Source organism: Electrona antarctica (genome assembly GCF_951216825.1).
Source record: "Electrona antarctica genome assembly, chromosome: 22".
Classification (NCBI taxonomy): domain Eukaryota; kingdom Metazoa; phylum Chordata; class Actinopteri; order Myctophiformes; family Myctophidae; genus Electrona; species Electrona antarctica.
This window is the reverse complement of record NC_136805.1, coordinates 34,067,022-34,093,590: the sequence shown is the minus strand read 5'-3', so window position 1 is coordinate 34,093,590 and position 26,569 is coordinate 34,067,022. Positions and strand designations below refer to the sequence as shown.

At 42.6% G+C, this 26,569-nt stretch overlaps 1 protein-coding gene and 1 long non-coding RNA gene across 2 annotated transcripts in view; both read left to right on the top strand.

Annotated features, from left to right (window-relative positions):
• The window catches only part of LOC306915107 (uncharacterized protein), a gene marked incomplete at its 5' end in the record, with an annotated part of 29,984 nt that extends 14,618 nt beyond the window's left edge, over positions 1–15,366 (top strand). Inside the window, 4 exons of the mRNA XM_079492353.1 lie at positions 10,248–10,407; positions 11,005–11,091; positions 11,611–11,722; positions 15,233–15,366. Of these exons, the coding sequence (XP_079348479.1) occupies positions 10,248–10,407; positions 11,005–11,091; positions 11,611–11,633 (270 nt within the window). The 3' untranslated portion in view covers positions 11,634–11,722; positions 15,233–15,366. The remainder of the gene's footprint in view (positions 1–10,247; positions 10,408–11,004; positions 11,092–11,610; positions 11,723–15,232) is intronic.
• Positions 2,976–7,590, top strand: LOC306914695. Its single transcript, XR_013788738.1, has 5 exons — positions 2,976–3,094; positions 4,241–4,423; positions 5,519–5,615; positions 5,797–5,895; positions 7,339–7,590. It is a non-coding gene; the product is annotated as an uncharacterized lncRNA (long non-coding RNA).
• Positions 15,367–26,569: the final 11,203 nt, after the last annotated feature.

The window sequence follows — 26,569 nt, the reverse complement described above, 5'->3', positions numbered from 1 at the left end:
ATGGTTCATGTACTCGTGCGAGCCCATAGACTAAACTTAAACTTCCGGTTGTCCCCATTCAATAGAAGTCTATGTAGAGGAGCCACCATTGGACTGGCCCCATGAAGTGAACGGAGTCTGCGTAACTTACTCTATGGCTCTGGATACAGCAACGTGCAGCTAGTCAATCGCGGTGCGGGAAGCCAAAACTTCAAAAATAGATACTACTTAACGGCAACGCCGATTAACACTGCTTCGCACACGTTTCCGCAGTCTACTGCTACACTCTATACATCTTTGAAACATCTCATTAACACTCCGGCGACGTGGCAGGTGTCTGTGACCGTCACCAGACAGTGGTACAGCTGCGTCTATTTGAGAGTGGATTACCTTTAAAGGGACCCAAGGGTACCGCCGTCTAAATGACAGAAATGGTAATAGAGGGTCCCGAAAGGGGCTAGTCCCAAGCCTCGTCCACGATGTCTCTGGCTGGGTCTTTGCATGCTATTGGTCAGCCATTTCCACACCATGCTTCCAGAACGTGTCAGACCGGCTGGTGGAGAGCTGAACCGCAGCAAGCTGAACGATGGCCGAGGCTGCATGCTGGCCAACATGGGCTGATGGGCTCTGTGAAGGCTCCGTGAAGAGGCCTGGTCCACGGTCACACTCGGCGGTCAGTTGGGGGCTCCATGGTCCACGGAACTGCGGAGTGGAAGACAAAAGAACTCCGGGGAGTGGCCCCCCCGGATGTTGAGTTAGTGGCAGGCCTTAGAAAGGTTTTTAAATCTGGTTTAAAATAAAAAAAATAATGATATATAATTTTTGTGTGTGTGTATATATATATATATATATATATATATATATATATATATATATAGACACACACACACCACACACACACACACACACACACTAATGTACTCATTGCTATGTTTGTTCAGTAACAAGAGTCTGAGGTCTCTCTAGCATTTCAGGTTGCAGGTCAGGATACTGATTGTATCCAATTAGGATAGAAAATGCAGTCAGAATACAGATTAAACAAGTGTAATTCTAAAGTGACACAATGAATTTAGCAGACAAAATTGGAACTGGAACACTAAAGATGATAAATGGCTACTCTCTCCTGATTGGCTGAAACGAGAAATGTATTTTCTGTTTATTAGAGCTGCAGAGCCAGGGAGACCCCTGTTACTGAACAAACACTATAGTCTATATATCCATGATTACTGTCACTATCAGAATATTCATGAGTTTCAAATGTAGTCCTACGCCTAACACAGGTGTTTCAAATTTGTCTGATTGGCATGATAACACTATGTTCTACAATCAGACAAAATGATACACCTGTGTTGGTCCCCATTCCCCAACATGGCAGGTGTAGAACTACATTTGAAACACATGAATAGTGATTTAACCTTTTAATAAAACACTTTTTGTTTTAACCAAAAAATTAAACTTACCGTAGGAGTAGCCCTAGGAGTGACCAGAGTCAGGACTTGTCCTAGCTCTGGTCCATAGTCTAATGCACTTTACTGCTGTTGAACGCAACGGCAGTAAAGTGCATTAGGCTATGGACCAGAGCTAGACTTGTCCCAACCATCATCATCATTTTTCGACCGCGGTCGATATCATGGATTCCACAATGCTACGCCAGACTTCCCGGTCCTTCATTGCCAACCAAGCCTGACATGTCCCAACCAAGCCTGACATGTCCCAACCAAGCCTCATGTCCCAACCAAGCCTCATGTCCAAACCAAGCCTCATGTCCCAACCAAGCCTCATGTCCCAACCATGCCTCATGTCCCAATTAAGCCTCATGTCCAAACCAAGCCTCATCCCCGACGTCTCTGGCTGGGTGTTTGCATGCTATAGCTAGTGGTCAGCCATGTCCACACCCTGCTTCCAGAACGTGCCAGACTTGAAGACCTGAACCGCTGCAAGCTGAACGATGCCCTAGGCTGCATGCTGGACGAAGCCCGAGGCTGCAGGCGGGCCAACATGGCGATGTTCATGGCATCGTTCGCTTTCTTTGGAACTCCTTTCATCACCTCCAAAGCATCCTTAATCTCAACTCCCTCTCCCTCCTCACAGCAGGACAACAAGTCTTTAAGCAGGAGCTGGTACTTTGTGATCCTCTGTATGGGTTTGATGAGACAGGAGTCCAGAGAACTGGCCCAGCTCAGACCATATTTCGCCTGGATGTGTGTAAAGTAGGCTCCACCGTGTTCCACTACAAGTCGACTCGAGGCAGGCTTGTTCTTGCAGTAGTCCACGTACAAACGGTCGAACTGACCTGCCCACGCCACAAAGCAACGTCCCACATCCGCTGGTAGACGGCAGTTGCCCAACTCCCCTTGGAAAACATGGCTGTGGAAGTTGTATATGTCCTGGATGTTACCGAAGATGACGGTTTCCTTGTTGCGGATGCCCGCAGGCTTCTCGTCAACTCCACCGGTCATCTCCATCAGGTAGGTCTCCAGGCATGTACGCAGGTCTCGGATGTAGTCCTGCTCTGTGTGTACCAGCTCAGCCATGATGAACCGCATCTTCCGGGCATACTTGTCGTCGTCTGTCAGACGCTGCTGACCGAGACAACGTTCGTTCTCCTGCAGCAACGGTGCCGTGCGGGCAGGTACGCCGTTGCAGGTAGCCACCTCAACGGCGTCCTCCTCTGGCTGCTGCTGGAAGCTCTCCGTGTTCAACTCAGAATTCTCCAAACCGAACGTTGTAAACAACGACGATTTGAAGTCATCCATGTGTAACGTGAAGAAGGTGTTCTGGTTGAAAAACTCTGCAAGTTTAACGTCTTCGCAGACGAGCTGTCTGATGCGTGTACCGGTATCCATCATTGCCATCATTCAACTGACTAACCGTGGCTGCGAGCGGACTTTTATAAGCGCTTTATTTTTTAAATCCCGTAACTAGCCTGTGATTGGTTGGCGGTGCGCACTCGCTGGCCATAGGTCAAGTTCATTACGCGTCGACTCGTGGTGCCTGCGTGATACGCGCTATGGACACGCCCACCGCGCTGCATCCATCCAGAGATTATCATTTATTTTATTTTTTGTTCAAAGTTTCAAACATCAACACTCGTGACGTCAACGTTTCATATCAGGTACAGTCCGTTTAAAAGTGATGCCGTTACTGTATTCTGAATGATGGACATACATTCAACATGTCCTCTCTAGGTTATGTTATTGTTAAGTAAGTATTACATCAACTATAAGGTGAACATCGTTAGCTTAGCTAGTAGCTACTAGCTAACGTTAACCATGTGTGTAACACTAAATGGGATAACTGCGTTTGTTATTATTTGGTACCACTTTTGTAGTCTCTCGAGACAGCTAGCTGTCTGACATACTTGACTAAAGGAAAAGATCTACAAGATGTGGGCTTGAAGATCTGGTAATTTCTCCATTTGTTTTATTGTTTGCCCTAAAAGGACATTTAATAGCCTCGGTACCCCGGCTTTTATTTCCGTAGACTATTTACACAACACCGATGTGCATTAGGGTGGAGATAACTGAGCACCTGGAGAGGTGGGCACCACAACTTAATGTACTTTTGACCTCAGTCAGTACTATAGTATTTTGGCAAATAAACACATGTACTTTTGACCTTGTGTTGTGTTTGGGGGTATGCTTTGTAAAGTTAAACACTCGTGGAGACGAATCCTAATTCATGTGCCCACATGTCCATAGTGCCCAGTTGTTCAGGTGCCCACATGTCCCTACCTTAAGTGCTCAATTGTTCAGGTGCCCACTGCCCACATGTCTCTAGTGCCCAGATGGTTTTGGTGTCTAGTTGTCCTGGTGCCCACTGCCCACCTGTCCCAACAATATGGTGCCTAGATGACCGTACTGTATCTGTCTTGTATTCCTTAGTCATTTGCTTTAACTGTTGCGTAACAAGACCCTCTGGAAAATTACCAGACAAGTGGTGCAGCCGACAGGTCTTCACTATAGATCTCACGGTAGCCCACGGTCCTAGAGGTTTGTTTTATTTTACCTTTTTCTCGGTGGCACACTTTATCTCTGACAACACCATGGCGCCCAGAACGAGTGCTTCTAAGGCAGGCTCTGCCCATTTCTCTTTCCCTATAGGCGACTTCGCACAGGCCCATACCAGAACCCCACTACCCGTGAATGTGGTAACAGCCACCCATGCAACCAATTCCGCCCTTCTGGAATTGTCAAATGTTGGCCTGGCTGTATTACAAGCTGCTGATTCCTCTATATGTGCTCTTCTTCCATTCTGGCAGGAACAGCGGATGCCTGGGCATAATGGAGAACCAAGGCCTACCTTCTGAAACCCTGGGTCTCCTGTCGGAATGGGATCGTACCCCCTGGAGGACGGGCTGCTGCACAGGGTGTACAGAAGGCCAGGTGGAGGGGGCAGAGTCCATCAGCTGCTACTTAAGTTCCGGAACACAACATAACTTCAGGTACACAAACTAAGAACTTGTTTTGATCAAGGTTCAAGGTTAGCTTTATTGTCCCTTGCGGGAAATTGGTTTGCAGCCAGGTAATAGTAAAAATACACACATCAAACGACATTCAAAATACTACCGTAATTACAAAAGACTAAATCCTAACAGGGCACTAGAGACATTAAAAGAACGCATTTTCCTCAGATAAAAAAAAGACGTTGCTGGACTTTTTTTGATGTAGAGGCAATATGAGAATCAAAGCAGTTTGTTGTCAAGAACGACACCCAAGTATTTGTAGCTCTCTACAACTTCAATTTCTGTGCCCTTAAAGAGTGTAGGAGCAGGACTAGGACGAGTCCTTCTAAAGCTGATGATCATATCTTTTGTTTTAGTAACATTTAACTGTAAGAGTGACTTGTCACACCAGGATATGAAATCATCGATCATTTGGTTAGTTGACTGTGTCAGTGTCAATTTTGTCAACTAAAACTCTGACAAAGTGTTTGTTGACTACCTTTTTTCACAGAAAAACTAAGCTATGGCTAAGCTATGACTAAAACTATGGCTAAATACAGTATACTGACAGTTTGGTCAAATCAAAACTAGACTAAAATGTTAGGGAGGGACTAGTGGACAAGATATCCAGTAGAACTAAAAGACATGTCATTTTATGCTATGGTTGTGTGCAGGTGTCGTTCCCCGAATATAGCTGATCTACAAGCTCACAGTCCCAAATGCAGCGTGATGCGTTTATCTTGTAGATCTGTTATTTCAGCCATTTCAGCACCATCACGGCCCTCCAAAATATATTGTAGCCGACTAAATCAACTGTAGATTTAGTCGACTAAAATCTTATGGCATTTATTCAACTAAAACTTTTCAGACGACTAAAATATGCCTATTCAAAACACTGACTTAAACTACATCACAATTTGCTGTCAAAATCAACACGGGACAGTGTCTTGTTATTGTACTAAATGTGTTTCCCCTCCTAGATTAGTAATGATTACCACTGCTATTTTGTTTTGTTTAGGTTGACTTTTATTGTTCTCTTACTTTGTTATTGAGCTATTTCTTATTAACATGTTTTTGTTTTGTTCTCCCCAATAGAGTCCTGTGGATGCTGTGCATCCAGAGTCAGAGGGAGCCAAGTGGTGCAGCCGACAGGTCTTCACTATAGGTCTCACGGTAGCCCACGGTCCTAGAGGTTTGTTTTATTGACGTGACTGCTTGCACCCTTTTCACGGTGGCACCCTTTATCTCTGCATGCATTTTGCTGTGTGTGTGCGTGCTTCTAGGCTTGTGTTGGCTGGAGAGTTGGTTCGTGGACTGAAATCAATGTGGGTTATGGTCATAATATTCCTAACTAGCGCTTTACTCCCCCTCAGTGTCACAGCAGTAGAAGACATAGTGGCCAGCTTGGAGGAGGAGAATGGTTGTGTGACCGGAGTCCAGTACAAGGATAAGGAAACCATGGAGACATCAAAGTGAGTGGAGGAAACTTGTAGCATGACAAAGCATGCTCTCATTAAATCACTCTTATATCTAAATTGCGAGTGTAAAACAATCTACTCTCAAAATGTAATCTGTTTTTGTGTTAGCTGAAGCAAACTTGCCCGGAGAGAGGTCAAAGAGAAAAACATTTACATGAAATTTGTGCTCTGCTTTTAATCCATCCTAGAAGAACTGGGTGCTATTAATAGAACGTTGCAGTCCCGCCCCGGAAAAGAAATCCCTGTTAATTTTCCTCATAGACTTTTCAGAAAGTATTTATTTAAAGACGTTTACGCTGCGGACAAAGCCAACTCTTGTCGTGACAAATCATGACAACAAACACATTTTTTCGGGCTGAACAAATAATTAGAAAGAAGAAGAAAACCGCAGGTTACAACACTTTTTTTGTTGTTTTTCTTCTTTGTAATTATTTGTTTGGTCCAAAATATTGTGTTTGTTGTCATGATTTGTCACGACAAGAGTTGGCTTTGTACGACGCTTATAAGGTCTTTAAATAAATATGTTTTGAAATGTCTATGGGAAAAATGCATTGGTAACTATTTCCTGTGCCTGGCGTCGTCATGAAAGGGGGCGGGACTGCGACGCTCTATACAGAGCCCGGGAGCAGTTAGGGTTGTCTTGCTCAGTGACACTTTGACACAGGGTAGACCTTCTGTCTCAAAGACCTCGCTGCGCATTCAGCTATAGCCACAAATAAAGAGAGATTGGACGCAATCCCCCACTACACTACCAGACATTATGCAGTCAACATCGCTCTATTTGAGGGATTCGCAGTGGTCAATACTTGGCCTTACGTTACAATGGTACCATGTGGTTCACGCTTAAATAGTTCTTATGCACACTCTTAAATTAAAGATTAGAGCCGATTACAAACTTGGAAAACATTGTTAGATTTGGAACCTTCTGTTAAGCACAGACTTTTCTCCTATGCTATAGATACACATTTTGCAAATATTTAACCTTATTGTACTACAATGGCATTTCTCTATTTTACACTGATCGACATGTGCCAATTGTTGAACATGACAAAATAAATGAAGGGAGAACTGTTGTTGTTCACTGGATGTTTGTTAGCGAGTTTTATTGTATCCTGATCGTTTTATTGTGCATTGTTAATATGGTGGTTCATGTGATTCAGGAAGCATTGTGTGTAGATTATTGGAAATGTAAGCTATGTATTGGAAAATGTGCAATGTGTTTGTGGTATTTGGATTTTATATGAAGTCTACAGATATGTATTGTCAGGGCTTTCCACCTCGGAGGAAAGCCTGGTTTGTGTTGTATGATCCGTTCGGGAGTAGATGATACCGTTGCGTCATTGTTTTGTAGTCATCAGGCCAGAACCAGCAATCTAGAACTCCCTTTCCCTCAAACTGGAAGAATAACAATAAAAGCGTGACCCCTTTCTCTTGTAGCCTGCGGCTTTTATTGGGAAAAATCGGCTTCAGGGAAAGGAAGTTCCAGATTGAGGGTTCCATCCTGACGACTACAAAACAATGACTACAACATGACGTAGCGATATCATCTGCTCAAGACCGGATCATAAACCTGAAAAGGAATGCAGCCCAGGCTACAGGTTTATTAATGCAATGATGTTTATTAATTTACTTTTGATTTATGTATTGTATCCTTTTTGGTCTAGTTTTCACGTTGAGTCAACAAATAAAATGGTCAACTCATCAGTCGAGCTTCACCTCTTTTATGTCCTGCTGGGTGCACTACACCAATGGTTCCCAAACCTTTCCATGTCAAGGACCCCCAAATTGACACTAATTAGCCCGTGGACCCCCATTTGAAGAGAGAATGCCAGGGACCCCCATAAGAGAAGATTATGATATTTCTATCTCTGGGACCCCCAATTTATATTGTAAAATCAATGTAAATTTATCTCTGAGGGTGTACAAATGGAACCAAGTGGACCCGTTAGGGTCCATTGCGTTCCATTTGTACAGTGACTGTAACACTGAGTTACAGTCCAATAATGGTCCATTTGGTTCCAAACTATCATTTAGCTGGGGACCCCCTGGAACTCCCTCAAGGACCCCTAGGGGTCCCCGGACCCCACTTTGGGAACCACTGCACTACACTAGGTTACAGTAGATTAGAACAGTGTTTCCCAAACACCAGGCCAGGGACAATGTTTGGGTCACGCAGACATTTTTGTGGGTCGTGACTTGTGAGTAAATATTCCATTATTTTTACAATTTAGGCATTTAGCAGACGCTCTTAATCCACCAATCCAGAGCGATTTACATTAAGCAAGAACAAAAAGCATGGCAATACATCACGTATATAAAAAGTATTTATCATGAAACATGCGTAAGCTAAGAACGTAACAGTGGAATAGCTATATAATGAAACTATACATATAAACTATACATACTATACTATGATATGTACTATGAAGTTCTATGACTACATACAATGCAATTCTAGTGCTGTCTACATAACATGCTATAAGTCTATCAAATGCTATCTAAGTCTATATTTTTGTTTATTACATTTTTAATACTTTTTTCAAAATAATTTCTGACATTAAAAAAAGCTCACAAGCTTATAGATTGTCTTTATTCACTATTTAATAGGCCTTAAGTGGTTAATTCATGTACTTTTGTAAGTTTTTTAAATGTTTGGGAACCACTGGATTAGAACACTGAATATCAAGTGTCATCTTTTTTCCTTTACCATGCACAAACAATACATTTGTTTGTCATCTTTCTTTTGAACCAGAGAAGTAGGTTATACTCAGTGACGTACTGAATAAGATTAGACCTGTGCCCTCCTGAAAGTACACTGAGTCACTGACAAGAAATTACCACTAGATGGAGGACACTACTAAGGAAAGGATTGAAAGCCATCATCAAAATCAGGTCTTTTCTCTCTTTTGTTTTATTTTTATTTCTATATTTTTATTACACAGGCTTTGAACCACAGCAGACATTTAATTGCAGGTACGTTGTGTGCCAGCATAAAGTTAACTACCTGTAAATAAAACACCCACAATTAAAATAAAATAACCTACTGGTCATTTCTATTGCGAGTACCTGGGCCTATTATACTTGGCAATGGCATCATGATCAGTAGTTGAAAACGGGAGAAATTATTTGCAAATAAAAGTAAAAGCATCACAAATACAACAATTTATTCAGCTTTATTGCTATTTATACATAACCGAGGAATTATCCATATTATTCTTTGTGACTGGGGGGGGGGGGGAGTACCAAACAGCCACACAAGGAGAGAATGTTTATTATTATTATTACAAATAATTATTACTACTGTTGTTGCTTAAATTGTATGCTATAGCTCTGGTCCATAGCTTGAATGCGTTGCATTTAGAGCTATGGACCAGAGCTAGCTATTTGTAGAGATTAACAGAAATAGAAGAGAAATTGTTTTCAGCGGAACCATTGGCAAGTCACTTGAACGAGGAGGGGGAACAATAATAAGACCGGGACCAATATGGCGGCTTTATTGCGTTTATTTTGAGCGATGAGGAAAAAACATCTAACTGATGAAACATACGTAATTGTGTTATGTTGGAGGTAGTGGCTGTTAGTGGGAGCATGGTGAAAAGCCAACAGATAGGGGATGCTGAGCTGACGATAGAAGAGCGCAGAGAGGAGCTGCTGAAGCAATATCCAGGTGTTCCTGGAGAGGTATCAGGTAGGGCTCAATCATATAATGTGCACAACAACACATAATATGAACGTTTGTGTGAGAGAGGGAAAGTGATTGTTTTTTTCCCTGTGTATCTGAGTGAGATGAAAATAGATTGGAGTAGTAGTGTATCTGTGTTTGTGTTCAAGCAAACTTAAATATAGGCACCTGACAGGACATAAAACTGAAGAAATAACAGTCATGCAGTGCTGAGCTTATTCTGGAACAGGGTGTGACCCACATTTGAGCTTATTTCAGTTTGTAAAGATGCAATTACAATCAATCTATAATGGATATCTATAAAGCCTTGGCCTGGAAGAGAGGTCATCAGGTGGTCCCCAACCTTCTTAAAGTGTTTCGACCCTTAACCACAACACTCTCCAGTTGGCGGGTCAGCAGTGATTGGCCAAATCACTGCCCCTCTCATCCAGGCTTCCAGCTATTGTCCTTTCTCTTATGCCAGAGCCAACAGGAGGCTATACCTTCCTTGTGTGTTCTTGGGGGATTGCAGCACTTAAAATGTCTCTAGGACTGCTGTGGTTTGTGTCCTCCTACATCTCACCAGACTAAGTCTGTGCGGTCATGGTGTACAAGCATCTTATTATAAATAAGTCTTCCCCAAATCACAAATGTGTCCAATATTTCTGCGAGTCCATTTTTCCAGGCGTATCTAAAGCCTAAGCACCTGGAGGCGTTCTCCAGTCTCCGCTCTGATTCGCGGGCCCAGCACTACCGCAGAGTGATACAGAGACGGGCTGTTGGACACACAGACAAGACCAGGGTCCGAAACCAGCGCTACGCTGCCCTCAGGGCCCTCCAGAGGGGTAAGGGTTCCTGAGAGTATGTTCATATTTATTTAACATTATATATATGTCATATTTATTATTATAATAGGATCAAAAGAATCATAGCGTAAGTGTCATCAATTAATTCAAATAGCTCTTCTGATGGTCCAGTGGCGAAGCCCGAGGAACCTGATGTTTGCGTGTCCACAATTTTAGATCCTCAGTACATGCAATGTCCTGAATAACGTGAAATTTAACATGTTTATCTTATCAATAAAGGTACTGTGTGTACGTGCGTGCGTGCGTGCGTGCGTGATATACAGACAGACAGACAGACAAACCCTGTTCTAGGTGTCTTGACCTCAAGCCACACTGTAAAAAAATTATCAACTCTGGGGGATCACCTGATAAGACCACATACCACATAAATGTGTGCTTCTTGCAGCAGGCCTGGGTTAGAGTTTGACCTGAGGCACTTTATTTAACATCCCCCCTCTCTCTCTGCCACCATTCCTGTCTCTCTCACTATAAAAATGAAGCAGAAATGGAAAAACGAAAGATCAAATAATTAAACTCAATTAACCATAATGTCGTGTTGTCTTTCTCTGCCTTTGTCTCTCCCTCCTCCTGTCCCAGACGATCAGTATTTTAGCGAGGAGCAGAGGCGCATGAGGCAGCCCCTACTGTATGAGCAGTACATTGGCCAGTATCTGACAGAAGAAGGCATGTTGAATGACTTTTCTCTCTCTGTCTCAATGTGTACCTCTGTGTTTCGCTTTAAAAACCACAAAATGTATTTTGGCGGGCCTTGATGCCGTCGTAATGGCTGTTTTTACACTTGCATGCTTAGCGTTGTGAGCTTGTAGATCGGCTATTTTCAGCATGCAACCAAGTGTTGAATGACTTATACTGGATCTCTTGTCCACTAGTCCCTTCCTAACATTTTAGTCTAGTTTTTATTTGTTGACGAAATTGTTAGTATATTTAGTCTTAGTTTTTGTCATCATAGCTTAGTTTTCATTTAGTTTCCAATTAGTTTTTGTCAGGGAAAAAAAGGTAGTCGACGAACATTCTTTGTCTTAGTTTTAGTCGACAAAATCAACACTGCTTAGTGATCAGCATGTCTCCTCCACCAGGTGGCATCTTATTTTGTAGTAGTAACTCATGATGAACCTCTCCAGGCAAGAAGTAAACAGTTGTAGTTGATTGACATAAGTTCTTGGCCATGTTTTCCCTCTTTAGAAAATCCATGCTGCGCTCACTGATGGCTGATGGCTGTTTCTCCAAATTCAGAAAGAGCCTTGTGTCTGGAAAGGCTCAGACATCGTCTCACTTTGTTGGATGCCTCATGAGGGTAAACCTGTGTTTTGTTCAAAGTATTGTAATTTGTTGATGAACATCGCCTAGACACATGCACACCACATCTTCTGTCCCCAGGATGCTCCCCAGTTCAAAGCCAACCATGCTGAATTGGTCTTGGCCAACCCCAGCCCTGTTCTTATCTACCAAATATTTTCCTCTGACACCAGAGTATTAGTGGACATCAGGGGGGAAATGCCATCCCCCTCCGTGCGCATGTTCTGAAATAGTAATGGATTAAATTTGTTGCACGTACTATATTGTGCATATTGTGTGTATTAATACTGATGATTCAAACGCTCAAAGTCAGATTCAAAATAATCTCTTTTAGAGATTATTTCTGTAAAGTTACTTACCCGACCCGAGAAATGCTCGGAGAGTTTGAGACGAGTTGGAGTTGTGCGAGCTACTACCTTGATGCTCCGATTCAAACGCACAAATTATTTTATTCCATCGGTGCCTGTCTGGTGTCTGTGTTCTTACTAAAATCTGCAGTGTTCTTTTAACGCAAATTTTGCTGTGTGATTGTTGCACCAGGATGTCATTCAGGTTTTTATTAAATTGTGTTTTTCTTAGCTCAGCTAAGATGACACAACAGTAGAGAAACGAAGGATATAAACTAGAATTTCCTACCGCTGGGTGTAACAGGAAAAAAATAGCCAAGTCGGTGTGGCGAACGGTTCTCGAGTTACGTGGATTTCAGACGTACACACGCACACAGAGACTTGAGGTGTGTGTGTGTGTGTGTGTGTGTGTGTGTGTGTGTGTGTGTGTGTGTGTGTGTGTGTGTGTGTGTGTGTGTGTGTGTGTGTGTGTGTGTGTGTGTGTGTGTGTGTGTGTGTGTGTGTGTGTGTGTGTGTGTGTGTGTGTGTGTGTGTGTGTGTGTGTGTGTGTGTGTGTGTGTGTGTGTGTGTGTGTGTGTGTGAGAGAGAGAGAGAGAGTTGGGGGGGGGGGGTGACGTTTGTGTTGCCTTGAGCCAAATTCCAATACCGCAACTTTCACACTCGGTCACTCCCCTCGCGTCCTCCACTCGCTCCTCGGCTCCGCCCCCAGCGAGGAGGAGTGGAGGAGGAGAGGATTCAATGCGAGGAGTGGATTTGCCTCTAGAATCGGAATGTACTCCGCTGTCATTTCAAAGCGACGGCACATTCCGCGATCACTTATGACGTGAATCAATTCAATTCAAAGGGCTTTATTGGCATGGGGAAACATACGTTTACATTGCCAAAGCAAAAGTGGTGGAACAATACAGTGTCACACAGCTGGATCACTGGAACTCTGAACCCAGAGCCATACAGTCTACAGAATAGACAATTCATTTTTGTGCATGTAACCGAGGCCAATGTGTATGTATTGGTAACATGTGCAACAAACAGGCTATTTATTCCTGAAATAGTGAATAAGCGCCAGGATGCGCACACTTTTATATTATATGATTGTGAATGTGAAGGGAATTCCTGACCTGCCCGCAGCCCGCGTTCCTTTTTGCTCGTATAAATAACCCCCCCCCCCCCCCCCCCTCCTCGGACAGTCCCTCCTCCGACGGTCTTTGCAAATAACGGACACTATAACAGGAATTATTATAGGTAGTCTCTCTGAGTTACATATTCAGTTCAGTCCACATATAAATAAATACATATTTGTCACCGTCATTCATAGCAGTCTGTGCATTCAGGCATGCACAGAGAGAAATTAACTATAGCTTTTGAGGTGCGCACAATATAGCCTACTTTTATTATGCTTATATCACACAACGCAATAAAGCCAGAATAAAGCCAGTGGCTTGTTGTGGTCCTTTCACTTTCACATAGGCTACAGGCTACTGTATCATTCTGAAGCTCTGCTCTATTAATTCAGCGAAAATGTGTCTCTTCAACAAACAGCAAAGCTTTTTAGTTTAATGTGTGTGCGTGTGTGTTGGGTCAGCGACAGCGTCTCATCAGCCGCAGCGGCCGGCAGCTAGTGGATGTGGGGGGGGGGGGGGGTGTGCATAGTATCGGGTTTCAAGCAGTGTTTTCTGTGCCACATGTGGAGGAGGCGGACTTATGTCACTGGAGAAGGAAAAAAACATGTACACGTGATGCGGAAATCCGCCGCGAGGAGACAAAATACCCCACCGAGCCTGCACCTGATGTACACTCGCTCTATGCGGTCTCGGAGAGCCCACTCGGCTCCTCCACTCGACTCCACTCTCCTCCTCGATGGAGCGCTTTAACAATCGGAACGTTAACCATTTCCGGGTCAAGCTGGAATGACCCCGAGTGATCGAGTGGGAGTGAGCGAGTGGCCGAGATTTTGGGTATTGGAATTTGGCTTTGGAGTCAAAGCACTTGACCTCCTGTGACCCCAATCAGCATGCTGCAGGGGTCAATAGTTCGCACTACAAACAGACTTTCCATGCTACAAACAGACACACATACACACACACACAAAGCTGTGCATAGGAGTGGGTGTTCCACTGCTCAAAAATCATGGTGCTGCTATGCTTTTGTGTATACTGGTGTTCATACGGTAGTTGGATCCAATTCTTCTTACATATCTCAGCCGCAACATCAAAGAGCTGTGCTCTTGTAACCTTGAATAGATCGAGGGACTGTGAAAATGTCAGTCAGTCATCATCTTAACGTGTCAATGAATTCATGCGTTGAAACATATTTATCCCCTGTTGAATAATGGTTCAAAACGGAATGGTTAACCTGTCTGTGGTTTCTCGCGCTCTGTCTTTGTCTCTCTGCATCTTTACCTTTACCATCAGAACACATAAAAGAACATTTCATGGTGGCACTACAAAATGATCGTCTCAGGTCTATGCCTGCTAGCTTCCTCCCACCCTCGCTGGTCAACAAGCCGGGTAGCAGAACATACTATATTACTATTGAATGACAATTTGAGATATATTATTAATAGATACAGTATGTATGCACGGCTTGCTGCATTAAAATATGTTTTGCATGATCATTGATCACTGCATCATTGAACTTTAATAGTACAGATTGTTGAAAAGATGTGTATAGATCCAGTCTAATGGGATCTAGTCTGTGTCATGTAAGACACTGTACACATTTAAATTGATGTTAGAAATGTTTGAAAGCACTAAAAACAGCTTTGTGTGGGTGTAGTGTTACAGTAGTTGGCACACACTGGTGAGCAGAGATGACATTTATTTACTTAATCAATAATACAGCAGGATTTGTTTTTATAAGCAGACAAATATACAAATATTTTAACAAGTTCAACCTGAACAGTGCTGCACAAAGTGATGAGAAAGTAACTACTGGTGACTATGACGGTATTGCTTAAATTATACTACGTATTTTGACATAACGACTCGCAATACATTGTAAGCTTGTAGAGCTGCTATTTTTGCAAGGGACACAGTCATATGACAGTGTAAATACGGCTTAAATAGATAGATATTCCACTGTTAGGTTCTTAGCTTACGTATGATTCATGATGACTATTTTTTATGTATTTTTTGCTTCACACAGCAACCTGCGTTTTCCAGGTGTACTTCTCCTGGGAGACGCCTACAACACGAGGCACCCGCTGACAGGAGGAGGCATGAGTGTGGCCTTCAATGACGTGCGCATCTGGAGGAGCCTGCTAATTAACATTCCAGAGCTCTACGACGATAGTGCCATGCTGCAGGTATTCACAGAGTTCTCAGAGAGTAGGTAATATTGTTGTAGCAGTTCTTAAAGACTACAAGAGATGTCAAGTGTTGCGGTGCAATCAGGGGACAGAAAGCAGCACTCTATCTGGAACGCATCTTTCTAGTTTGACATGGACTTGTGCTTGACGTCACGTGATCACGCACTGTAGTTCACTGCTCCTAGCAGATTCTAATCAGGCACAGCTGATTTGACTGCATGTTTCAGTCAAAGCGGTTTTGGCCCTTCACCTTGTAGTTTCTAAACAAGAAATCTGTCTATACAACTATATGCAGTGAATTGATGTGACATGCTTTGCAGATTGATTATATATTCAGTTCTCCCACTACCATGGCATAATGTTCTGATTGAAAGTTTTGAGTTTCATTAACAGTTATTTGCATCAAAGGTTTAATGAATGTTTTTAACTTTACCTTCACCAGGCTTTCGCCCAAACCAATGACCCTTATTGGACACTTTTTTCTGTGGCCTTGTTTGCTATTTACTTGAACTTCAAGTCAGAGTCCTGGAGCACCAAATCCAGAGCCTTATTTAAGAGCAGAGCCATCCTGTACCGTGCTTGCACAGTCATGCTTCCCCTCATCTACTCTGAATTCAAGTACCTGGTTTACTGAGAAGTGCTCCTTGAGAGATCCAGATGGACATGAACAGTTTACTTTTAAGTCATCTCCCTGTCGGTCTGTACAGATTCAGAACCAACCAACCAACCAAACATGAAAATGTAGCCTTTGGCAACAGCATTCATGTTATGCCCATCCACTGAAAAGCCAGTGCTGCTGTTTTTAATTGACTACTGTATTTTGTATTGTATACTCCTGTCTTCTTTCAATAAGTTAGTTTTGACATGTCATAAGAGAAGATGCCTTGGTTAATTAACCACTTTTAAGCCTTATTTAAAAATCTTTGAAAATAGCCAATCTACAAGTCTGAAAGCACAGCTGAATGCCTTCCTGTCCTTTTGATTGATGAAATGGTTACCCTGTAGTAGGGTATGATCACATTTATGACATGGTCATAAATAACGTTGCCCATATATTATGACTGATTTAAGCTGCAAGGGAATAAGTAGTTGTAATTTATATCAAAACGCAATACCTGAAGCACCCATTGTTTTAGTAGGGTGGCCCTCATGTCTTTCAAATGTCCTTTTTATAAAATATGTACTTTTTTTTGTGACCGCTTCTAACCTATAAAATGTGTTTGTCATGGAGGTAATGTCACAAGGCTAATCGTAGACAGGATTGCTCTTGTATTTTTGGCTAATATATTATACTACTATGAAATGTCAGTAAAATACATTCATGTCTGCAATATGTTTGTTTGGCAGTATTATATACAAATTAACACCTTAGCTGAGAGGTAACCCCAACCTAGCTAACACTTGTCCAGAATTGGACAAAGCCAGTGAATGAAGCTCAGATGTTCCTCCTCTGAGTTGACACTCATAAGAACTGGATTATCTCACTGTCTTTACTGTTGTAAGTTTGTGCTATTCATTGATTGATGTCGATTGATATTTTGATGTTTAGTAAATTCGTTTTTATAAATTGTCAAAATGGTCATATTTCACTATTTTGTAAAAGTCATTACACTATCATTAAGCCATATAAAATATAATAAAGATGCACAATTCTATTCAGTATGCTAATACAGTATGTGATGTCAGAAATGAGCCATACAGTATCGTTGCTGTCGGGAGGAAACCTAACTCCATTTTTGAGTGTTTTTTTTGGTTGCATGAATCAGTTGTTTTCGAAAATATTGAACCAATGGAAAGTAGTAAAAACACTTTGGACAAAACCTCTCAACTCCATTGGACCCTCAAACTGTGCTAACTCCACCACCTCTACCCCTCTCATGCAAGTAATTGACAATATATAAAGTCACAACACCAACTTTGATGAGCCAGTATTTCTTTGTTTTCAAAATATAACGTTTTCTTCATTTCCTGAAAAATGAACATTTTGGAGTTAGGTGGTTTCTTCCCAACAGCAGAGATATGTTGTTGGAAATAAACCAATGTATTGGTGAATCTTTTCAGAAACACTTTAGATTTATATCAGAATCTTGTACCTGTTGATCATCTATTTTTCCTATGCCCACTTTCAGTTCTAAACTAAAGTACATAACCACACCTTATCATGTTAAGCTGTTCATATGACATATTAGACAATATGTTGTCATTAGTGGCTTAATAAGTGCCAGGATAGGACACGTGTTAAAAATCAGAACTCTTTCACAATAGCTGCCTGGAATCCTCTGAGGACAATACCTAAACTGTAATTGTGTATTTAAGTACAATACAACTGTACAAGAAATAGAAATGATAGCCCATGCGATGGCTTTAGCTACGTGTAACAGGACCCTCTGGGTCATACACGTGCAAATGTAGGTCAAGTTGATTTAACATTCATGATAATTCAGGATTAACATTTAGGATTTATTAATCAAAGATAATAACAATATAATAATAAAATACAAATATCTAACAATTCAGTCATTGCCTGACTCCAGTGTTGTTTTCGTCGACTAATACTATGACGAAAAATGTTTGTCGACTACCTTTTTTCACTGACGAAAACTAAATAGAAACTAAATGAAAACTAAGCTATGATGACTAAAACTAAATAGAAACTAAATGAAAACTAAGCTATGATGACTAAAACTAAATAGATCGACAATTTCGTCAAGAAATACAAACTAAACTTGTTAATGTAAGAGTAGGAGTCATTTTACACTTGCTGAAAATAGCTGAACCACAAGCTCACAACGCGTTGCGCTGCGAGGCGTTGTGAGCTTGTAGATCGGCTATTTTCAGCAAGTGTAAAATCAGCCATTACGACGGCATCAAGGCACCGCCAAAATACATTTTAGTCAACTAAATCAACTGTAGATTTAGTAGACTAAAATCACATGATACTTAGTCGACTAAAACTAGACTAACACTAAGACATTCCAAGGGACTAAAATGTGATTAAAACTAAATGAAAACTATTCAAAAGACTGACTAAAACTAAAATCCAATTTTGCTGCCAAAAACAACACTGGTCTACTCCCTATGCCCGGCAATGTCTTTATCTGCTCTATAGAGCGTCGCAGTCCCGTCCCCTTTCATGACGACGACAGGCCCAGGAAATTCCCCATTCATTTTTCCCCATAGACATTTCAAAGATCTGTAAGCCTCGAACAAAGCCAACTCGGATCGTGACAAATCATGACAACAAACACAATATTTTGGGCCGAACATATAATTACAAAGAAGAAAAAGAACAAATAAAGTGTTGTAACCTGCCCTTTTTATTCTTCTAATTATTTATTCGGCCCAAAGAATTGTGTTTGTTGTCATGATTTGTCACCATCCGAGTTGGCTTTGTTGTTGGTTTACAAATCTTTAATCCATTCAGGGCGGGAACCCCTTTTGGTGTTTTAAGCATTGCGTTATACTTTAGCAGAGCTATTGAAAAATAGCAGATCTACAAGCTCATAGCGCAGCACTGAGTGCCGCGCTATGAGCTTGTAGGTCTGCTATTTTTTTTAAACCGTGAAAATATGGCGCAAATCTTTGAAGATATTCTTTCAGAGTGAATGTTTTTAACTCAAATCTTTGCTTTTGGGAGGAGTCCCTGGAACAACATATTTTCAGATGGGGGTCGGCGGCCAAATACAATACATATCATTTTTGGGGTCCTTGACATGAAATAGTTTGAGAATCACTGACATAGAAACATAGGTTGTCTATGGGGAAAATGTATTGGAAATTTTCTTCCGGGCCGATCGCCTTGGGCGGGACTGCGACGCTCTATACTCAACAGGAGGTTCTTGAGAGATCAGTCTAATCCACATCCTGAATAATGTTCCCACAAACAGTTAATGGCTCTCCTCTATACTATATTCACCACAGGTAATATAATAACATATACAATAAAACAATAACCATCAACAGCAGTAATAATATACAATACTACAATAAAACTATTAATAATCACAGGTAATAACATATTATCAAATAAAATATATAATATAATTAATTAATTAATTCAGTGTCATTGTCAATTCAGTCACTGGCAATTCCGCATGTCTCTACTGTGGTCTACCAACTGCTTCCTGTTGACAGGCATTGTCTTAATAAAGGGTCAGTTCAAATTTTAAAGCTGTAGGAAATACTTTTCATTAACATAGTGGTTTCAAAGGTATTAATTGATTGCCTGAGTCCTGTGGTGGGAGTTTCGGTCTGGTTCTGGTGAATATTAAGTATTGGGGCAATTTGTTTTGTATTGTCGACCTATTTCTACCATATAGTGCAACTTTCATTCAACTTTGACCCCTCTGTCACAGGGAAGTGATGGAAGTGTTGTTGTGCTGCTGTCGTAGTGATACTGGACAAACAAAACAATGTTCCATGTGACAGAGCGGTCCAAGTTGAACCAAAGTTGGGCTATAAGGTAGAAATAGGTCAATAATAGCCAGGCTACAAAACAAATGACTAGTTTTCATTAATATTAATTAATTAATATTCACCTAAACCAGACCAGAATTCTCACCATGGGACTCAGGCAATCAATTAATACCTTTGAGACCACTATATCAATGGCAAGTATTATCTACACAGCTTTAAGTAAAAACTAATGTGAACTAACCATTTAATCTTGTTCCATGTTGACATGCCAGTAAATGCAAGGGTGTATGACAGTATGGGCCTGTTGCAGAGTCTGTTCTGTACAGCATTCAGTAAAGGGCAAGGCCACAAAGCCTCAGGAGTCTGTACTGGTCCCAAGCTAGCCCCTTTCGGGACCCTCGGTTACCTTTTTTGTATTTTGGACGGCAGGTACCGTAGGGTAGGGTCCCTTGAAAGTTAATCCACTCTCAAATAGACGCAGCTGTACCACTGTCTGGTCACGGACACCTGCGGCATCGCTTGAGTGTTGATGAGATGTTTAGATGCAGAGTAGCAGTCGGAGACGGCGGAAACGTGTACGAAGCAGCGTTGCCGTTAAGTATTTTTAATCTATTTTTGAGGTTTTGGTTTCTCTGAAATTCTCTCATCCTAACTTCCTTTATTTATTTTTTATCAGAAATCAGAATGGATCTTGAAGAGGGTTGCAGTCCTCGACAAGTCAGAGATAATCATTATCTCATGAATCCCTATTCATCATGTTCTGAAACTTCATTTCTGAAGTAACATACCGCACCGCGACTGGCTATAGACCTAGTTATTGCTTCTGATTGGCCGACCGCGTGCATGCCATAGGTACATGCTGGATGAATGATGTCAATATTAGCTTTGGTTGATTTCAAAGTATTAGCTCCGTTTGGAACCTCAATATCTACGCTGCTACGCTTTAGCTCCGAGATGAGGTTCCGTTCCGTGTCAGGATATCCCTGCACAGGCTGAAATGGACTCTAGCTGGGTGGGTCGAGCCCGTCAAACATTACTCTTTTCAAAAAGTAAAGGTATCAGCGCAAGATACAGTTGATAAACTTAAGGCCGGCATGTAAAATTTAAGTCTGGCGTAAAAACAACCGCTTACAAAGCGGCTGTTTGTCAGCCAGTACCATGTTTTCCCAATGCAATCTTACAGATGTAGTACTGCGCATGCAAACGGCCGTTGACTGGACTACATTTTTATTTAAAGACTATAATTTAAGCAGTTGTTTGACGCCGGACTAAAAATATTAAGTGATAGCCACTGTTTGTGGACGAGCTCGACCCAGGTAGTCATGCAGGGATATCCTGACACGGAACCTCCTCTCGGAGCCAAAGCGTAGCAGCGTAGATATTGAGGTTCCAAACGGAGCTATCAAAAATATATAAGAACACATGTTTCCTCTTTAAACTGTGTTTCTAAAATATCTGAGCCTAGAGTTGCGATATTGAGTGGGTCGAAAACAGCCCGGTCACGTGGTTCATGTACTCGTGCGAGCACATAGACTAAACTTAAACTTCCGGTTGTCCCCATTCAATAGAAGTCTATGTAGAGGAGCCACCATTGGACTGGCCCCATGAAGTGAACGGAGTTTGCGTAACTTACTCTATGGCTCTGGATACAGCAACGTGCAGCTAGCCAATCGTGGTGCGGGAGGCGGTACATGAGAAGCCAAAACTTCAAAAATAGATACAAAATAGCCTACTTAACGGCAACGCCGATTAACGCTGCTTCGCACACGTTTCCGCAGTCTACTGCTACACTATACATCTTTGAAACATCTCATTAACACTCCGGCGACGTGGCAGGTGTCTGTGACCGTCACCAGACAGTGGTACAGCTGCGTCTATTTGAGAGTGGATTACCTTTAAAGGGACTCTAGGGTACCGCCGTCTCATCCACGATGTCTCTGGCTCATCCACGATGTCTCTGGCTGGGTCTTTGCATGCTATTGGTCAGCCATTTCCACACCATGCTTCCAGAACGTGTCAGACCGGCTGGTGGAGAGCTGAACGATGCCCGAGGCTGCAGGCTGGCCAACATGGGCTGATGGGCTCTGTGAAGGCTCCGTGAAGAGGCCTGGTCCACGGTCACACTCGACGGCTCCATGGTCCACGGAACTGCGGAGTGGAAGACAAAAGAACTCCGGGGAGTGGCCCCCCGGATGTTGAGTTAGTGGCAGGCCTTAGAAAGGTTTTTAATCTGGTTAAGAAATACAAAAATAATAATTATAATATAATATAATATAATATACATACACACACACACACACACACACACACACACACACTTATTGCTATAGTGTTTTTTCAGTAACAAGAGTTTTGATGTCTCTCCAGCTTTCTATTAAACAGAAAATGCATTTTCAGAGAATGCAGTCAAAATACAGATTAAACAAGTGTAATTCTAAAGTGACAAAGAATTGAGTAGACAAAATTGGAACTGGAACACTAAAGATTAAGGTGATAAATGGAGCTACTCTCTCCTGCTTGGCTGAAACGAGAAATGTATTTTCTGTTTATTAGAGCTGGAGAGACAGGGAGACCCCTGTTACTGAACAAACACTATAGTCTATAGCAATGATTACTGTCACTATCAGAATATTCATGAGTTTCAAATGTTGTCCTATGTCTGCCAAGTCGGGACCAACACAGGTGTTTCAAATTTGTCTGATTGGCATGATAAAACTATGTTCTACAATCAGACAATATGATACACCTGTGTTGGTCCCCATTCCCCAACATGGCAGGTGTAGAACTACATTTGAAACGCATGAATAGTGATTTAACCTTTTAACAAAACACTTTTTGTTTTAACCAAAAAATAAAACTTACCGTATGAGTAGCCCTAGGAGTCTTGTCCTGGCTAGACTTGTCCTATCATCATCATTTTTCGACCGCGTGAGCTTCCCCGCGTTGAGTCAAATTAAGCCGCAGGCTCCACTCCTGGTGGTGCCCTTCCGTCAATTCCTTTAAGTTTCAGCTTTGCAACGGGCGCTGCCCGGCGCCAGACTTCCCGGTCCTTCATTGCCAACCAAGCCTCATGTCCCAACCAAGCCTCATGTCCAAACCAAGCCTCATGTCCAAACCAAGCCTCATGTCCCAACCAAGCCTCATCCCCGACGTCTCTGGCTGGGTGTTTGCATGCTAGTGTTCAGCCATGTCCACACCCTGCTTCCAGAACGTGCCAGACTTGAAGACCTGAACCGCTGCAAGCTGAACGATGCCCTAGGCTGCATGCTGGACGAAGCCCGAGGCTGCAGGCGGGCCAACATGGCGATGTTCATGGCATCGTTCGCTTTCTTTGGAACTCCTTTCATCACCTCCAAAGCGTCCTTAATCTCAACTCCCTCTCCCTCCTCACAGCAGGACAACAAGTCTTTAAGCAGGAGCTGGTACTTTGTGATCCTCTGTATGGGTTTGATGAGACAGGAGTCCAGAGAACTGGCCCAGCTCAAACGATATTTCGCCTGGATATGTTTGAAGTAGGCCCCACCGTGTTCCACTACAAGTCGACTCGAGGCAGGCTTGTTCTTGCAGTACTCCACGTACAAACGGTCGAACTGACCTGCCCACGCCACAAAGCAACGTCCCACATCCGCTGGTAGACGGCAGTTGACCAACTCCCCTTGGAAAACGTGGCTGTGGAAGTTGTATATGTCCTGGATGTTACCGAAGATGACGGTTTCCTTGTTGCGGATGCCCGCAGGCTTCTCGTCAACTCCACCGGTCATCTCCATCAGGTAGGTCTCCAGGCATGTTCGCAGGTCTCGGATGTAGTCGTGCTCTGTGTTTACCAGCTCAGCCATGATGAACCGCATCTTCCGGGCATACTTGTCGTCGTCTGTCAGACGCTGCTGACCGAGACAACGTTCGTTCTCCTGCAGCAACGGTGCCGTGCGGGCAGGTACGCCGTTGCAGGTAACCACTGCAACGGCGTCCTCCTCTGGCTGCTGCTGGAAGCTCTCCGTGTTCAACTCGGAATTCTCCAAACCGAACGTTGTAAACAACGACGATTTGAAGTCATCCATGTGTAACGTGAAGAAGGTGTTCTGGTTGAAAAACTCTGCAAGTTTAACGTCTTCGCAGACGAGCTGTCTGATGCGTGTACACTCGATCATTGCCATCATTCAACTGACTAGCCGTGGCTGCGAGCAGACTTTTATAAGCGCTTTATTTTTTAAATCCCGTAACTCGCCTGTGATTGGCTGGCGTTGCGCACTCGCTGGCCATAGGTCAAGTTCATTATCGCGACGCGTGTACATAGCGTGTCCGGCACGTGTCCATACGCGCTATGGACACGTGTCGGACACGCTATGGACACGTCCACCGCGCTGCATCCATCCAGAGATTATAATTTTATTTATTTTTTTACGTTCAAAGTCTATTCCGTTACTGTATTCTGATGGACATTTATTCAACATGTACTCTCTAGGATATGTTAAGTACCGGTAAGTATTAAATCAACTGTAAGGTGAACATCGTTAGCTTAGCTAGTAGCTACTAGCTAACGTTCACGTCTGTAAATTCCATGTGTGTAACACTAAATGGGGTAACTGCGTTTGTTATTATTTGGTACCACTTTTGTAGTCTCAGCTAGCTGAAAGACTGTTGACTAAAGGAAAAGATCTACAAGATGTGGGCTTGAAGATCTGGTCATTTCTCCATTTGTTTTATTGTTTGCCCTAAAAGGACATTTAATAGCCTCGGTACCCAGGCTTTTATTTCCGTAGGCTATTTACACAACACCGATGTGCATTAGGGTGGAGATAACAGAGCACCTGGAGAGGTGGGCACCACAACTTAATGTACTTTTGACCTCAGTCAGTACTATAGTATTTTGGCAAATAAACACATGTACTTTTGACCTTGTGTTGTGTTTGGGGGTATGCTTTGTAAAGTTAAACACTCGTGGAGAAGAATCCTAATTCATGTACCCACATGATGTCCATAGTGCCCAGTTGTTCAGGTGCCCACATGTCCCTACTTTAAGTGCTCACTTGTTCAGGTGCCCACATGTCCATAGTGCCCAGTTGTTCAGGTGCCCACTGCCCACATGTCTCTAGTGCCCAGATGGTTTTGGTGTCTAGTTGTCCTGGTGCCCACCTGTCCCAACAATATGGTGCCTAGATGACCGTACTGCATCTGCCTTGTATTCCTTAGTCATTTGCTTTAACTGTTATGTAACAAGACCCCCTGGGAAATTACCAGCCAAGTGGTGCAGCCGACAGGTCTTCAACTATAGATCTCACGGTAGCCCACGGTCCTAGAGGTTTGTTTTATTGGCGTGACTGCTTGCACCCTTTTCTCGGTGGCACCCTTTATCTCTGCATGTGGTTTGCTGTAGATATTATTATTACTGTTCTAAACCTTATGCCTCCCTTCAACCAGAGCCATTGAAAGGAGAGTTATGCCAATGAGATTAAGAACATGTTGCAGCAAGAGCAGCTACAAAATCACCAGAGAACCAGACACAATACCAAGGGGTTCCTAACCTATAGGCGACTTCACACAGGCCCATACCAGAACCCCACTACCCGTGAATGTGGTAACAGCCACCCATGCAACCAATTCCGCCCTTCTGGAATTGTCAAATGTTGGCCTGGCTGTATTACAAGCTGCTGATTCCTTTATATGTGCTCTTCCATTCTGGCAGGAACAGCGGATTCCTGGTCATAATGGAGAACCAAGGCCTACCTTCTGAAACCCTGGGTCTCCTGTCAGAATGGGATCGTACCCCCTGGAGGACGGGCTGCTGCACAGGGTGTACAGAAGGCCAGGTGGAGGGGGCAGAGTCCATCAGCTGCTACTTAAGTTCCGGAACACAACATAACTTCAGGTACACAAACTAAGAACTTGTTTTGATCAGGGTTCAAGGTTAGCTTTATTGTCCCTTGCGGGAAATTGGTTTGCAGCCAGGTAATAGTAAAAATACACACATCAAACGTCATTCAAAATACTACCGTAATTACAAAAGACTAAATCCTAACAGGGCACTAGAGACAGATAATTCATAACATTCAATAGTAGCAGCGTCAGCAAAAGTGCATTTGTGGGCAATGCGTATCTATTTTGCGTCCGAGCTTAGAACATGGTAATGCCCCGCCTGCCTCTGATTGGCCTACCGACACTGCCCGTCTTGACTGTCCTCCGAGATGCGAGGTTACTCAATACAAGAGAATGACAGCTTGGCACGCGCGACAGAATGCAGCCTTGTAACTAACTTGTACGTTTTATTTTTGTAGAAGAGGCAAACTAATATTGTCTATGCCGTTTGCTTTGATTGAATAATTGATTGAACACACGTGTACGTTGTACTATGATTTGATCCGGGTGTGTTCTAAATAAAGTGTTAGTGTTGATTATTGTGTATTAATCTAATTATAGTAAACTAATACTATTATACTAAAAAAAGAAGGAAAATATACCTTTTTACAGTACATGTTTCAAGTTTACACATACAAATAAATTACACAATCAACACAAACACTTTATTTAGAACACACCCAAATCATATTACGGCGTACATGTTCAATTAATTATTCCATCAAAGCAAACGGCATAAACAATATTAGTTTGCCTCTTCTACAAAAATAAAACTTGTATCATACCGTATTATTTTCCACCACGGAGTAACCTCGCATCAGACTATACAGCATAGCTATATCCACCTCAGTGGACAGTCAAGACGGGCAGTGTCGATTACAGACGAGACATTAAAAGAACGCATTTTCCTCAGTTAAAAAAA